Genomic DNA, 17,603 nt, shown 5'->3' with positions numbered 1-17,603 from the left:
ACTCTGACTACAGAAGCTGTTACATATGGCAACTTTGGAGAGAAATTAGATAATGGTTAATAAATGTGATTTGGTCATAAAATCACCTTTTGAAATAGAGAAGAATAATTTTGGAACAGTATTGTCTTTAATAACATCTCAGCAATAAGAGAAATGCTGGTTAACGTGTTTGGGCTTTACTTTGGATTTGAGGGATCATATGTAATTTAATCATATTTACTATGCATACCTATAAAAGGATGCTCTAAAACATACAGATACAATTCTTTGTTTAACATTTCATTTATTGAGAGTAATTTGACCATTATAAGCAAAGTTAGAGATTTTTCACTAAAAGAGGTCTCTGAACAATGTACGTTTAGAAATTTAAAAGATTGTCAGCCATTCTGTTAGCTTTCAACATTTGTATGGATTTCCTGGTCTTTTGGGACTTCTAAAAGTTGCTGTGAAACAGTTCTCTCTCCATTTATGCTTTTCTGAAGTATTCAGTTCCTAGGAGTTTCTCAAGTCTGTTGAGTCTTCTAATTGTTCTGCTCCTGTGCATATAGCCTTAAGAGAAGGCATTCTGCATCAGAGTCTGCAGGGAAGAGTCCTTCTATCCTCTTTAGGATTTTTATTTTTAAAAAATGTTTTAATGAAAAACAGATGTTTCTTCTCTGGTGCTCAGAGAAGTATTATGGCATGACTGCACAGGCAGAGGAGCTGATCTGACAGCCCACTGCTGCTGAGAAGTGTTGGTTCTCCTTTTCCTTGCCCACAACCTTTAAAAGACTTGGATTCTGTCTTGTCGTTTGAGTGTAAAGGAGAAATTTTCTACTAGATTAGTGAATTGAATGTTTGCTAAGTGGTTGGATGACTGTCAAAGCACAAATAGAAGAGAGAAGAGCACATAAGCACACAGTGGAGAGTGGAAAGGTGGAGGTGGAGTAGAACTTTCCTCTTTGGGCTGCAGTCAGCCATTAGATCAGCTCTCGCTTTAGTAGGATCCTTAGGAGCATCCAGTTACTGTGAATACAGCATATTTTTAAAACTATGAGGAAAAAACAGGAGTCCCACTTGGTATACCTGAGGTTTCTGGGTGCTTTCTGAGTGTTCAGGATTTTCTGATCGTCATCCTCTTGTCTTCCCTAAAGTTCTGGGAACTTTCAATCAATCTTAAATCTTTCTTTTGAGATCTTCCTATATAGATGACATATAGATAAGTCTTCAGTTGCTGGGCTTTAGGTTGTTGTTGTCCCTCCTTCTTGTCCCATAAGTTTGCTGCTCATGTTTAATACCATTTGAACAACAGAAAGAGCAGAAAACAGTGATCAGATTGAGAAATTAGGTCCAACACTTAAATATTCCTAAATCCTAAGTGCTAGAACAGAGCTATTTGTAGTTACAGAAATCTGAGAACAGAGAAGCTATCTATTTACTCAGAAGCTTTTATGCAGCACAGCTTACCATACAGCAATACAAAATTGTCTAAAGTTCACCTTTCTACTTTTGCTGGTTTCTTTGAAGCCAGCTGGACTTTCAAAATCTTTTAACAACTCCCTGTGCTTTTGCCTGAACTAATCTAAATTGCCAGCAGCAACGAGACCTAACTGTGTTTTTGAGGGGCTCCTCATTTGGCTCTTTAAGGCATAGTTCAGATAGGGGAGGAGCTAAGTAGATGCATTGCTATTTACTTTTCATAAAAATAAAATTACTGTGCAAAACTCTGAATTCTCTTTTTAAAAAGAAATTGAAGCCCCTTCCTTAGTGGAAATTTTAATATAAGATTAAGAGTTGAGGAAGTAAGCCTGCTTCTGAATTGTATTTCTCTGCAGTATTAGTAGCATTATTTTTTCTTCTTTTTTTACTTTTTTATAGAGGAAAAGAAGCCTAAAGTCAAGAAACCAAAACCAGAGTTTCCTGTATACACAGTTCTGAAGTCAAGTGCATATGTACCATCATACGATCATGGAGCTTCAATTGAAGAGATTGAGGAACAGATGGATGATTGGTTGGGAGGCAGGAACAAAACACAAAAAAAGAAGGTAAGTTCAAAATCTTTCATGTTGGTATATACTTTAAATGTTGATTCATTTGCTTGCCTCTTAAGAAAATGTAATATTGTGTGTATACCACCACAATATTCATATATCATTAAGTCTAGAGAAGTATTAATTGTCAGGCAGACATAATGGAAAAGATTATATTGATGTTCAATGTAATTTGTGTAATGATACTGGAAATGTTCTAATAGGATGTTGTTGACTAAAGTATATGAAAGGTCTCTATGGTTTCTAATACAAATACTACTCTTGTTCACTAGAAATTAGTAGAACATAATGCTGTCAGGTTATATGAAGCTTGGTTCTTTCTCTTCGTTGCAGTTAATAACATTTTGCTTGCAAGAATAGATTATTCTCTATTAAAAAAAAAAAAAAGGCAAAGGAAAAAGAAGAAACCTTTGCTTCTTAATATCCAGATGTAGAATATTTTGATTGTGGAACTGCTTGTGTACTTTATGCGTTTTATTTGACTTACAGAAAAGTCCTAACAATTCAACCTAAGCCTATTGTTAAGGTTCTTTCTACTTAGCAGTAAAGGTTGTTAGTGGCAGTTAGTGTAATTATCTTCTGGTAAATTTTATTAAAACATACTGGCTTGAGAATATGACAGAAGAAGTGTTCTAACTTGGTCTCCTAGCTTGAAAATCTGCCTTGCTTGGAAGACTGAGATGAGAAGAATGGTGTCTATGGAGTGGAGTTAGGGCAACACATTGACTTCAGTGTCAAAATAGTGAAAGAAATTCCTGCTGTCATTTGTTTGATTCTTCTGTGCTGCAGATTTGCTTTCTGCGTAGTTGTTTTCAAGCCTATGGAAAAATACTCCCTTCTGGTTTTAACTGGACCTAAAATTTTTACTAAAATAATTTGATTTTTGCATAACCTGTTTAATCATCTACCACAATTGGATTCCGAAGCTTCACGGCTTCCCAGTTGTCAGTTTTCTCTTGCTGTTACTTTTATCTTTCTGTATTATTTAGTACATCTGCATTATGTTTACTTTTATATCTCTGTAACAAACCCGTTCTGCAAATATGCTTAGCTTTTGACTTCTCTGTAAGGGATTGACACTCTAAATCCTTAAACAATGGAGCGTATTTTCACACACTTAGAGAAGCAGGAGCTCAAGTCCTTAATTCTGTAGCTGAGTTGCCTGGGAGTTCAGAGCACAGGTACAGTCATTGCTTTGTTTACCTTCACTCAAGAGGTGCCTGTGGATTGGATTCCTGTTTGTTGCATCTCTGTGCACCAGCTTTGCGTACCAGGCCGTATGGGCAAACAAAGGAGAAAAGATGTATGTTTGTTTACGGTAGCTTGGCTTGGTTGCATGCTTGACTATCTGGATCCCCAAATTCACCTTCTTCTCTGATGGGAATTGTCTTTCTTTGGATATCTATGAAAATGAATGAATTGGATAAGACTGAGTCTATTCCATCTTTAATTTCACACCTCCTACACAATAGAAGTTGTGTCTTCAGAAATACTGCTAAGAGAACAAGTTGGAGGTACATTCTTTCAGGAACAGCAGTCACAGCAATTAAAAGTTACCAAAGAAAGTGTAATAATTAAAAAGTAAGTAACAGGTTTTTTTCCTATGCTTACACCTGGCGGTTCAGTACTGCATTTCGTAAATTTCATCCATGAGTTCTGTTACAAATGTGGTTAACATTTTAGGGACAAGCAGGCAATTTGCAGGTGTACTGTCTGAGTAAAGTGTTTGACCTGAACAAGCTGTGATGAGGTCTGCTTCCTTTCCTTGGCAGCTAATGCATTACCACAATGCAACATCCACATTTAATACGGTAGTGGAGAGAAACAGATTCATAAACTGCACAGAGAAATAGAGAATATGCATTACTGGCTCTAGTAGCCTGTAGGAGCCATTTGTATGTCAATATGAGAATGTCTGTGTTATATGATTTGTAATAAGCTCATTGGGAAAATGATTCTACCACAAGTGAATTGTTCGCAACTGTCATTTGACACGTTTTCTGTTTTAGAAAGATGACTTTTGCTCCACTACACATCATAGATATGAACTGGGACAGCATCCCTCTTCTGCCTCTCTCTTCTGTTTCTTACATGGACATGCAAGTTGTGTGTAGTATTCACCTCTCAGTTCTGCTTGTTTTTGTTAAAAGTTACTCTTTCAGAAATAATTTTGCCATGAGACTTTTTCTTGGCATTGTCATGCATCACTCATGAGAAAGCTTGTTAGCTTTTTTTTGTTCTTTGCTTTCGTGATAGCTGGGGGATGTGGACTGTGTACAGTCAACCAGACTGGAGCGCAGTTATCCATGGGGAAAGATCAAAGTAGCTTGATAAAGTAGTACGTTACTATGTCATCCATCCAGAAATAAGGAAAGGGGAGTCCTTGATGTTGATATCCCGAGTGTAGATGATTACAATGCATTTGATGTTGTTCATGAGCAGCTTTGCACTGTAGACATTTGTACTTTAGGAGGTGTCTGTAGTCTGTGGATTAGTGTTTTGGAAGTGCTGTACCATGCAGAGTGCCCAGTTTGGTAAAAATGTAGATTGTGTTCAGTGCTCAGGTTGAAGTCAGTCCCTGTGATTTTTTTGTGTTTGTTCCTGTAAGCTGTTTACTAATGTTTCTTCCAGTTTGGAAGAGTACATTTGTGCTCTTTTCTTAGAAGAGTGCATTTGGAAGTCTAAGGTTATACATTTAGATGCATCAAAGCTGTATAAAAGAAAAATTATGATTTTTATTTTGTTCCATCTGCAACTGGAATATGAATATTTTTCTGACAGATATTAATCTAGGAAGTAATATTATCATAGACTGAATAGCTCTGTAAAGTAGATTTGCCAACATGGAGAAGACTCAGAACTATCTGACTCACTATTGTTTCATTAAGCTTACTTAAGAGCTCTATATTTTATTTGTAGAGCAATAGTTTGGCTTTAGGACTGCAGAAAAGTAAAATAGCAATTTTCTTTGTAAAATAAGTATTACTAATTATTGATGATAACTGGAATTCTGTATTTGTAAAGAATAAAAGGTTATTTGTGTTCTGTTAAGGGTTTGATGGATTTTAAAACTGATGTTTTCAGAGGACAGTTTCCTGGGCTCCAAAAAGAAAATAAATAAATTTAAAAAATCACTTCTATTTGCTGATATTTTCAATATGTCTGATAAGTCAGGAGGTATAGGAATAAGGTGCAACTTGACAGAAGTTAAACTGTTGGATATTGTAACTGAATAGAAGAAAAAAGTAAATGTTGATGTAAAGAAATAGGTCAAGAGGAACTGGGCAGAGAGGCTGGAATTGAAGTAGTGACCTGGGGATATCTTTGGAATAAAATGAGTAATTTGCTTCAGTATTTATTGAAGAAGATCTTGAAACTAAAGGCTAAAGAAAATTGCTTGGAGATGAGAATTAACATCTCTAATGGGGAGATCAAGTTTTAATCTCAAATTTAGAAGACTCTGTAGGCTGGTCCTCACCACAGAATTCATTAAAATATCCTCCTTACTGAAAAGCAGATGCTGTCATTTTCAAGAAGGAAAAAAAATATATACCATTGTCACCCTACTAAGTGACCTAACTGTCAGTTCAAAATGAAATAGCAGCAATGTAAAACTACGTGAAAAATAATAGAAAATACAGTTTGGGAGTATCAGTGTGGTTTGGGATTGGTCTACTAATTTTTATTGATAGTTGCTTAGAAACATTTGGATTTTTTCTGTCTAGTATCTGAATATGATATGAAAGATATTAATGTACTGTTGATTACTGCTTCCATAGGGTTTAAGTCTTGAAGTAGATAAGGAACAGGCCATAGAGAAGAAAACAGCTTCATTCTTAGGCAAGGTGAAATGATCTACCAAGGGATGTAGAAAGAGGAGTGTTTTCTGATTTTTTTCATGAGGTTACACAGCTGGCTGAAAATGTGCTTACAGTGTAGTAAAGTTATTCTTCTGTCTTGGTTTGAGAACACGCTAAGTTTATGTCCATAAGGGGCTTGTCTTGCTGTGTTGTTACTCTCTACTTAGAAATAAATATTAAAAGAAAATTAGCTATTGGGAGACATTCAGATGATATTTAGTATTACAGAAATGAGATGTAATTTTCCTACATCTTTCTGCAGCAGTGATCCATCCACCTTAAGGACTCTCTGTAGTTTTGATGACTGCACTTTCCAGAAAGAAAGAAAATTAGCAGTCAACAATCAAAAGAAATTTAGAAAGTCATATTTATGAGGAATTGTTAAATAGATGGAGTTTTAGACCAGAAGAGGGAAGCTGTTGGGGAATAACTGAATGCATAATTTTTCCAGTCCACTCCAGGCTCTTTTAGGTAAAATGATAATAATTTATCGTTGCTTACTACCTTTCATAAATTTGGAGAGAAAGAAATATTCAAATTAATTGCAGCCAGGATGTTTAAATTCAGATTTGGGAGCACATGTAGGGGGAATGCATAACTAGAGCATGTTTACCTAGACCATTTATGAAACCTTTCTTTGACCATTTATCCTGTTCTTAGACTTCATTTATTGAAAGTAGTGTGGGCAGACTGAATTGTATGTGAAAGCATGGAAACGATGCAAGGAGTCTCCTGAGGATTTCTTTCTATATAGGAAATCATATACTTACCTGGCACCAAATCACATATTCATGTAGCACTGTTTACACTATTCAGCTGAGGGAAATTACTACAAGCTCATTCTCATACTAATAACAAAGCTCATCAAAGCAAGTACTGAAAAAAATTATTTCTAAAATTATTTTTGTTTTGTCACTGAATGTTTGTCTCCTGGATTAGATCTTTCAGGTTGTTAAGAGGGGTTAAGTAGCTTAATTTACTTAACTTGAGCTTCTGATTTTTTTTTTCTTTATCTGTCACCAAAAGTTGACTGGAAAAAGTGTTCTGTGTATGCTTGTTAGGAATTAAGGGAATTTAAGGGGGAATGTTACCATGGGCTTCCTTCTAGGTTGCATAATTTTGTGGCCTGCATTTGTTGTTAAGTCACTACTGTATTGCTTTGGAGTCGTTTAACCATTTACTTTCCTGTGGGCAACCTATTATATGGAGCTGGAAGAAAAAAGAGCAACTTGTTAGAGGACGTGTTTTGTTACATCTGATCTTGTTCTGTCCTTTCCGCAAATATTCATGCGAGAAAATATGTATTTACAATTTCTGGAATAATTCTGTTGATGAATCATTGCCAGGTAATTTCTCTCCCAGTGGGTTTTCTCTCATATTTTTTGTTCTGATTTGATTTTACATGATTTGTGACACACATTGTTTTCATGAGAGTTCATTGTTTATGTGAATAATGTTGTTGTTGCATGAATATCTTGGGCCTTGAGATATCGAGGGGAGATATATTGTTGTCATCAGTGGGACCAGGATTATAATTCCTTTTGGTTTATAGATTGCTCATCTTCTTCCACTGGAATCTCGTGTTCGTTCCATATAATTATTTGACTCATTTGTCTCTGAAGATAGAGTTCCAAGTTGTACCTCAATGAGGGTTGAATACTTTTGACCTTTTGATATTTGCTTGCTCTGTAAAGGGGAGATAAAGGTGGAGAAAGACAGTGCCTGATCCCTTCCAGCTGGACCAGATGTATGGATAGAAAATCATGTTTCTCATTATTTTTGTTTTTCATGTTATCCTGCAGCACTTCTTGGCATTTGGGTGTTTTTGATATTGCAGGAGCACCTGGCTTGATTTTACTGAAGCAGGAGTAGTAAAAACTATTTTTGTGCACAGAGCTTGGGAAGCTTAAATGGATCTCCTGCATTTGGTACACTTTACTTTTTTGCCCTTAAATTAGGATTATTAAAAATACCATGAAACAAAAGTACACATAAGCATTGTTTTTACACAGTTTATTAGTAGATGGCTGGAAACATATTATAGTAGTCACCAATTGTAGTTTTTGCGATTGTTGGACTGTAGGCAGCGGTCATCTATTACTGGACTCTTTTCTGGTTAAAATGCAGTTTGTGTTGTTATGTTTCTCAACCTGGGCCATCAAAGCACTGTGTTTCATAGATAGGATATTGATAACTGCATGAGCTTTTTAATCATGAAGGATTTATTTGGAGGCTGGCTGTGGAACAAGGATATAAAGTGAGTTAGCTTTAAATGTACAAAGGAGGTCTCTCTGCTTTATAACATTAGAAGGCAAAATGCTATACAAATGCTAAATTATTAATTTGTTAGTTTAAAAAGTATAGTTTTGACAATTAAATCTTAGTCATTTTATAATCTTGCACTTTTCATAATTGCCAGCTAGCCTGCCACCTGCTCTCTTCTGCCTTGAATCTTCCCACATCTGTGCTGCTTTGAAATCCGAGTATGCTTTTTCTTTAGTAGCAAATAACATGGTGCTTGTTCTAATCAGACGTCATATGACGGATTACCTGAATACAGTTTCCAGGCTTTTAAAAAATGTTAATTCCTTAAGCAAGCAGTTTGTATCTTTGCAGGATTAAGGTGCTGCGTAAATGAGATGCTTTAATAAATTGATCTTCAAGGGGAAGGGTTATTCTGTTTTAGTGTGCCACCTGAGGTCATCTAGTTTTGAAATAACTTAATTTTCTTTTTCTAAGCAGTGAAACAAATATGGTATCAGAAAAGTATGTCTGTATTTTAAATCTTTTATTTCTGGGACAGGTACAAGTAAGGAACTAGCAGTTTGAGGTTCCTCCTGGTGTCCTGGCAGAAATGTGTCTGGAGTGGTTGCTGTAGGTCAAGAAATTAAATCACTCTGTGTGTCCATTGAATTTGAGGCTGTATATCGAGACTGCCAGCAACCATACCTGTTAGTGTCACTTATGAAACTATTCACTAGGAGCTCGTCTAAGCTCATAATACATTTTAACCTGAGCTCCAAACTCTCATCAAATGGTGATGACTTTGAGTCACTATTGATCTGGGCTATATTGAATTTAGTAACCCTGAGGTGAAAATCTGAGTATGCTATTACCAAACTCTTCAGCAATATAGCGTCACTGAAAAGATACTTCATTTTTTAAAAAACACCCCAAAATCTGCATTAGAGAGGCACTGAAAGTGTTAACTCAGAAGACTCCAGGCTTTCCTATGGTTTATTATGCTGTGTTTCACTGCAAATGTGGACTCAGCCTGAGTAGAATGTTGGGGTTTGTATTTTAAAATAACTCCACAGTTTATGTCCTATAGGTAACTCCTACAGGAAACTTTATTACTTTATTTATTCTTATATTTATAGAAAGCAATGGTGTGTTTATAGAATATTTAATTTGTCAATATTCTGTTCCCAAATGCGCCATGCTCAGGCTGGCTAGAACTAGTTTGGGTGGAGAGGTGGTGTAATCTATGCAAGAAGGGAAGTCATGCTATGAGCTTTCAAGGAGAATATTAAAAAGCCTCTAAATGATATACAGAAATGATTTGCTATGACAGCCAGGGAAAAAGTTTTTTGGAAACAGTATGTTTCACAGCACAAGCAAAGTTCAGTCTAGATTGCAAAGGAAACAAACAGCCAAAATATATATTTCTCTAAGGACATTTCCTAAAGATAGTAACAATATGTTATATAAACTAGTTTTTAAAAAAATTAGCTATGCATATGTATTGAATTAAGGCCACTCAGTTGACATTTGCCTGATAGTTCCTGATCTCTATTGAGTTTTTAAACTTTGTCTAATTAAGTATAGTAGTGTAGATTCTTGTCTTGCACAGGCAAGTAGAATAATACACTGATTTCAACACCATGCTATAGATGCTGTGGTGTCAGAGTCTTGCTTTCAATAGTTGTACAACTGAATCTGTACTCCAGAAGAAGTGATTGATGTGACTTGCTGCTGTAATTCAGTTTGACTAGTTTTACATGTGTGTTTTCTGTTTGTAGTCCTCAGGTTTGAGTCTGTCAGTTGAAAACTACCCAAGAGCTCGAGTTAATTGTGCAAAGCATTAATATGTGTGGACAAACACACAGGGTTTTTAAAATGCAGCTCTATTTCTGCACCAGGCAGCACTGTAACCTCTGTTTAGACACCTCCTTGGGTCTGAACTAGGGCTATAGCCTCTGTTATATTTACTTTATAACTCAGGTTTGACTTCTTAATTAACCTCAGTTCTTGAGTCCCATTCAGTTTCTCAGATTGACACACTAGTTGTCTATCACAGAAAGACAAGATAGTTGACTAAAGAGAAACTTTGTCCCTGTGAGGAGAAACAAGAGCTCTTTTCCAGTCAAACATTGAAGATCTGACTCTCTTCCTTGGGAGTGGCTCTTCTGTCCTAAAGCTGGTATCTGTTTTACATAAATTTGCAAGGAGCTGTGCACTGCCTTTGTAAATATTAGTCTTCATTACACTGGTTTTGTCTTCCTCTCAGCTTGGGAGAGATGTAGGAAAACATCTGATGGGACCACTCCGATGTAGCCCAGCTGGGGTTTTGGGGTGGTGAAAATCCTGACTTTGCTTGGCAGCATTCCCTCCCTGTCACCTCCCAAAACAAAGTGACTCCTGTCTCAGCTATGAAAGGAGGAGCAGAAAAGCAGAAGGAAGGAACTGTAGCTGCACATACAAGGAGTAGAAGCTGGAGGAAGATGTGAAAGCTGCTTAATCACTGTGACCTTGTCCCACTTGCTCCTGCCCATCTGACAGAAGGGAGAGAGAGCAGTCCAGCGTGGACACAATGTATCCTTGGAATTTTGCCAATAAATGAGAGGCAAGGATGATAAATATCCCTGAACTGGGATTTGCACAGGATCCACAACTTAGGGGTCAGAAATAATTTGCAGTTTATGGCACCAACTTCTGTAGTACAATTCACTGCTGCTCTTTTTGGCTTTTTGACATGAATTTGAAAAGTGCAGACTTTTGCAAAATAGTTACTTGCTTTTCTTCATATGAGTTCAGCTGTCTTTAAATTAGAGAGTAGAATTAGCTTCAAATAAATCTAGTTTTATTTTATAAATGTAAACAAATATTGATGTTTCTATATCATATTTTCCAGACAAACCAATTAAAATCTGGTTAGATTCAGCATCTTACTTTCGTTTACAATACACAGAGCTGCTACTTTCCTTTCCTTCCTGAGGCCATGACTATAGTGGGATTTGGTCAAATTTATGTATAGGAATTCCCTAGAAACTATGATCTAGGGTAAACTCCAGCAACTAAAAATAAACTGAACAATGTGAGAGATGTTTGGCTTTTGTTTTCCCAGGAAAGATAGATGTGTAATATTGCCTTGCCAAGGAAAGATTTAATACTGCTGACATAAGCATTTTCCCACTTAGGAATTCTGAGAGAATCTCAATCTTGTTATTAGCCATTTTCTGTATAGTTTTTGACAGGCAGGGTGCAGTCTTGAAAAGGTCACCATTAGTTTCAGCACACTTGAGCATGCAGTTGTGCTCCATTTAAATGGATAGGAGTTCTGTCCATATTTGGAGTTAAGTACACTCTGAATTGGGATGCAAATTATTTGCTCTAAACCGTTCCTTATAAAATGCGGCTGGATAATATATTATTAATACCCAAATATACAAATGAGAAGGGCACTCCTAATGATGGCACACAGTATGAGAAGTGATACACTGCAGGTGAGATTTGTTTGTCAGATTGGTGATGGCACTTCCCATAATCTCCAAAAGGCAGAACTTCTTGAATACAGTGACTATCCTTGAGATGCAAATTGTGAAGGAATGGAAGGTCTTGCATCATTTGCAATTGAGGACTGCAGAAGATCTGTGTTTTGTTGCAGCCCTCATGCTCTCATAAAGTAACCATGCATTTACAGGATGCATTTACTTACAAAAGTAGCAGGCTTGATGTATTGTAGAGCATCAGACTTTTTACATAGATCTCTTCAGGGAACATCAGCATTCTGATTATTCAAAGTTCTCCTAGTGGTATTCTCTTCTTAATCAGGAAATAAACTATGTGCCTAGATTTGTTAAAACACACACACACGGACACAAAAAACATAATACTTAAATTTTTACTATTTACTAGGTGGTACTTGTAATTCACCATGGAAGTCTGGATTGTAACAGCTCTATAAAGAACATAATGTCAACAGAGAATCCAGTTAGTAAGTTAGTTACTTCTAATGTGTGTGTTTTTGCTTTCTTTAACTATGCTGGTCTCGACTGGATACCTACCAGTATCAGCAATATTTCAGCACCCTGGACTTTATTGCCCTTCTTTGGAAGACTTGCCCAGTAACAAGACAGTGAGGGGGGAAGGAGTGAGACTGAGGTTAATGGTATATTTTGAAATTGCTTTAAAGTATGGGAAGGAAAAGCTGTGCATATGAGAAAAGCTAAGGCTAACTTTGATTTTTTAATTAGCCTAGACTTTGTGGTTATATTTGGGAATTCGACAGGCAGATTGAGTGTTTATAAGTTAAGCACTTTAAGTAGCGTTACCCTTATTTTCAATTACACATGTACAATTTCATGATAATGAATGATTTTGTTATTAGCAGTTCTTTTGGAAGTGTAGTTGCTTGAGGTTGCCATCACAGATCTGTGCTTTATGAATTAATGAAAATGTCTCCAATTTTTTTTTTATCTTCTGGTATTATTACATGACAAGTTGGACTGTTGGAAAACAGAACTGAAAATCTAGTTTATTATTGGATGTGCTCATGACATTTTCCAGGTAGCCTGTTTAGGGTCCTAAATGCATATTGTTTCTGATTCTTGCAGGCATATTCAGGTGGGATAGTATATCTCCCCACTCCTTTTTCTTTCTTCCCGTTTGTGCCCAAAATTCACAGCTGCCTTGAGCCACGTCTAAGTATCTGTTAGCTGGCAGGCTTGATAACATTCTCTATTTTGTTTTCTACCAAAGAGAACTTGTACATTGAAACAAAATCTCTCAGTTTTGGTATTCTGCTTAGCAGAATTTCATTGTCTTAGAATTTCTTGTCCATTTGGAGAAGGGTGCTGGATTTTTCTTTCGGGTTTAAACGTACTGACATACCTAACTTTATGAGCCATACTCTCCTATAGAAGAAATATTTGAATAGCACTGGTGGAGCTAATTGCTCTGTAATTGTGCAGTATGTTTAGGATGCACAGTACCTCCTGCATTCTGGTTAAAAATGAAGAAATCAGAATATCTGGGCTGGTTTAGGAAATAACTGATTACTTGCAGAGGAAGATAACATTGCTAGTGAGGTAATTTAGTTGCCTTTCATGTGGAATAATACTTTTTTAGACATTAACTGTGGTGTTGAAATAATCCTTATGGAGACAGTTGAAACTATATTGTGAAGAAAGGCAAGGGACAACAAAACAAAACCTGATTTTGGATAAGATGTTTAAGGTGAATGGAGGTAGCAGAAATAGGTTGCCAGCAATAGATGAAGATCTAAAAAAAAAAAAAAAAAGAAAAAAAATCCAGAAGTTATTGAGATAGAGATCTTATGCTAAAGTGTGCCAGGAAGCAAGATAGAAAAGCTGGGCAAAGGCCAGGAGAGGACAGGGCTGTGGAGCAGCCAATCAGCAGGATTAGCAGTGTGGTAGTATCTTCGTTATGACACAGTCTGTGAGACTGAGGATGGTTTAGTGTATTGTATGGTGGGGTTTTTTTAATACCATATGTGAATGTTTTCAGAATACTCATAACATGCTATGTTATGCTGAAGTGGTTTGAAGAAGAGTATACAGCCCAATATACAACAGCCCAGCGCTGTTACGTATCTGACACTTGCTTAGTCTGCTTAGTATTTCATGAGACAAATAATAACCTTGCAATGAAAACCAATCCTTACTGATAGATTAATCAAATGCTGTAATGTACCTGCATGCCTTTGGGCTCATCCTCTCTAGCAAATTTAACAACATGGCCAAAGAATTTTAATTTATTAAGTAAATATGAAAAAGTTGTCACCTGCAGTCTGTTGAGGACTTACTGCCTTATGCATTTATATATTAAAGTTTATGAAAGTTACAAAATTATTTTCCTGAAGAATTCATTGACCTGTGTACTCTAGATGATTTGAAATTTCATGTTCTCTATCAAATGAAAATACTTTTCCAACTGCATTTAAAAATCCAAACATAGTGATGTTTCGAGAGAGAATTAAACGAAAAACATTTATTCCTGTTATTTGGGAATTTGTCTCCACATTAATGTATCACAGGCCAAACCTAATTACCTATTCAACCTATAGTTTATTTGATCTGCATGCCTGAGTGTCCTACAATCAAATTTACTGAAGAGCTTCTCACTTTTTACTGCATTAAAACAATTGCCTTGAAGCAGCTAACAATTAAAATATAAATGAGTTAACACTTTCTGCTAAATGCTACCATTTAAGTTGTAATATGCAATTAAAAACTACATTTTAATTTCTGTTCAATTACATCGACTTAAATAGTAATTTTAGTGTTATATTTATGAACCATTTAATTGTGACATTTTTCCTCTGGCTTGCATGATTGAAAAGTAGATTTGATTTTGAGAATGCAGCAAGAAATAACCTTTTTCCCCCCATGGTTTTCTGTAATGACGAACAGAAAAAGACAAAATTAGCTGGGCTTTGTGTAAATACAACAGAACAATTTAATTTCAAAAGCCATAAAAATATGTCGTTATTTGAATTATGCTTTATGGTTTTGAAAACTATCTGCTTCATAGGAGGAATATTCGGATTGTTTTATGGTAATGTAGGTGGATATGTGAAACATTCCTGTGTGTATTTGGTCATGTTAATGGTTGTAGTTTAAAGAAAGCCTCATATTAAGTCTAGAATCAAAGCCTGGTAGAAACTGAAATGTGAAAACATTAATTGTAGAGCAGCGGCCTTTTTCAGGTGTGTATTGCTAGAAGCAGGTGCTTTACTATTTTTTGGCATTAGCTCTTAAAAAAATATATATATCTATATAGATATATAGATATATAGATATATTGCATTTTTATGTTAATACTAGAGGGAACTTGCTATGGAACAAGCTCCATTTTAGAGTGGATTACAATGTTCTCTTCCCCTCTGAATGCAACTCCCTCAGGGTCTGAAAATCACTGTGTCTGAATGTGTTTAAAGCATTCTCTAACTTCCAGCCTAAACTTATGGTAAATGAACACTTGAGTGCTCATGTTCCACTTCTGTGGTGTGTTAGTGTGTTATGTTTGGGTAACTGGCTGTACACGTGTGAATGGGATCAGAAAACCATTCTAGATTTTGTAAAACAAAACCTAGCCTAAAAAGCATGTTTGTTTGGGTTATTTGTTTCTTTTCTAAAGCTGGATGTCTGTATCTCTAAACAGACCTTATTTCATCTGTTTGACAGTATCTTTTGCTTTTTTCTTTTCTGAATAACGCTAGGAGTTTATAGTCACCCTTCTACCAGTAAACCTGGCTCTTTTTATGTCACTGTGAGTTGATGAGCTTCCAACATACGTGTAAATTGAAAGGATCATGCACTTCATTCAATATAATCCCATTTGTATTACCAGATTCATAAAGTACTTAGATATGCTGATCTTGGCCAAGAACTAGAATTTTAAAATACAATTATTTTTTTTTCTGGTGTCCAATCCTGGTGCTATATTAATAGAACAAGAGATGTTTGTTTCATGAAAATGTATGTCTTAGGGCTGGAGTGAATCTTAAGACATCTAGTTGTGTTTCCTCCTGTCAAACATTATTTGTCATCATTTTAGAGCAATTTCAGCTCTGACAAGAAAATATTTTTATTAAAGTAATTTAGAGGGTTTTTTTGAGGTGTTTGTGTTGTGCAAAACCTGAAAATTACAGCTCAGCATTGCTTTCCCCTACAGATTCTTTATGAAAAACTGGAACACTTCCATAGAAAGTATTAAAAACTGCTCTTGGCTCTGAATTCTCGAAGTGGGAATAAAGAATGAGTAGGAAAGTGGAGGAAAGATCAGCTCTGAATGGCTTTTTGTAATTTGGGGATTTACGTGGGAAGAAGTGGAAAACAGGCATAAAGAAAGTCTCTGGAAATTGCTCAAGGCTTGGAAATGGTATCTACTGATACTTAGTGACCTTTTAACAGAGCAGGTGCCTTCCTGGGAGAAAGTACTTGATGTTAAAGGGCTGCTCTGTCTGGCGGGACACACGAAGGGGCCAGTGGCTGCAAGTGACGGCCAGAGACGCTGCAATGAATGTGGTATCACAGCAGTCGTCGTGGGGATACAGCTCAGCCAGTGCTTCGTTTTTAAGTCACCATTTGCCACCTTTTCTGTCAGATGACTGATTACTACTGCTATTCGAGTATCTGAAACTTCCTGAATATAGTAATAACTTTAAAAATAGTCTTACTATTTCATGGAGCTGGTTCTTTAATTGATTTGTATTCTTATCCTCCTCCCCTGCTTTTTGTCTGTCTGTTAGAACACAATTTTTTTAGTCTTAAGGTAGGGCTTATAGTAAATCTAGGAACAGCCCAGCAGCACCGTGTAATACTGCCAAAGGTGGCAACAGGAGAACCTATTATTCTCTCTGGCTTCCTGCTGAGGTTAAGTAAGATATATAGATAGGTACATATAGATGCCCAGTTTAGGAATGAGAAAGCTGAATAATAATTCCTTTTTGACCTGCATTAGCTGTGAAATGTACTTGCAAATGAAGATTTTAGTTGATGTTTCTGAATAGATGGCAACTGGTTTTGCTTTCCCAAAAACATAGGGGAGCTGTTATATTGACATCATACACTTATGGACGTGTTTGCAGTTTGGCTTCTAATATGCTTAAACTCTCGGAATAAACTTAGATTTTGTGTGTGTTTAAAAATCACCTATTGACATCCAGTTCGGATGGGTTAACAGACTGCTTGAAGTCTAGAAAAAAATGACAAAATTGTAAATAATCAATATGGCAGCTAGTGGAAGAATCTCAAATATACCCATTTTACTGCAATTAAGTTATTCTTGTCTCAGACTTAAAAGTGAAGATTTCTCCCTCCTGCATTCCACATAGAGCTGTATAGAACAGGGCAGAAATATGTTGGATGGAGAAATGAAAAGGCAGCAAGTACAGTGAGAAGTGAGAAATTGAATGTGTGTAGAAAGCCAACTTATAATGTTGATTAAGAGCAAAACTGGCTGACAGCTTGATTATTTGCCTTGTAACAGAAATTGATTCAACTTCATGCTTAGGAAGTCCCTAATCCAGGCTGGAGACAGCTGGGACGAAAAGAATCTCTCTGTACTAGAACATTTGCTGCATGTGGTAGACAACTTGACTTGACTCTTCTTAGGTTCTCACTCTTCTCTAAGAGCTCTTGTCTGCTTACATTATGTATATTGTTTAATATTTTAATGCTGAAGGCCTTCCTGTGTGAGGAATAGTATAAACAAAAATTACTATGGTTAGGTTATTATCTTGACAAGCTTACGATATATGTGAAGATAATTATTTGTATCTTCGTATTTACATGTAGTTGCTTTGAAAATTCTGAAATTAATCTCTAATGTTCTTTTAGACCTATGTAATATATTATTTAAGATTAAATTATTTAAGTTTCTGGGACCAGAGGATGTGCAACCAAGAGTTCAAAGAAAATTTAAGGATTAAATAATTCATTTAACTGTTTCTTTTTTGGGTGCCTGA

General features: G+C 36.0%; 1 protein-coding gene across 1 annotated transcript in view; it reads left to right on the top strand.

The window, feature by feature from the left end:
- Positions 1-17,603, top strand: part of DNAJC1 (DnaJ heat shock protein family (Hsp40) member C1) — a 103,603-nt gene that overhangs the window by 66,452 nt on the left and 19,548 nt on the right. Inside the window, exon 8 of the mRNA XM_080339716.1 lies at positions 1,858-2,024. Within this exon, the coding sequence (XP_080195842.1) occupies positions 1,858-2,024 (167 nt within the window). The remainder of the gene's footprint in view (positions 1-1,857; positions 2,025-17,603) is intronic.

The sequence above is a fragment of the Nesoenas mayeri genome (genome assembly GCF_963082525.1).
Source record: "Nesoenas mayeri genome assembly, chromosome: 2".
In the NCBI taxonomy this organism is placed as follows: domain Eukaryota; kingdom Metazoa; phylum Chordata; class Aves; order Columbiformes; family Columbidae; genus Nesoenas; species Nesoenas mayeri.
This window is presented reverse-complemented; position numbering and strand designations above follow the sequence as displayed.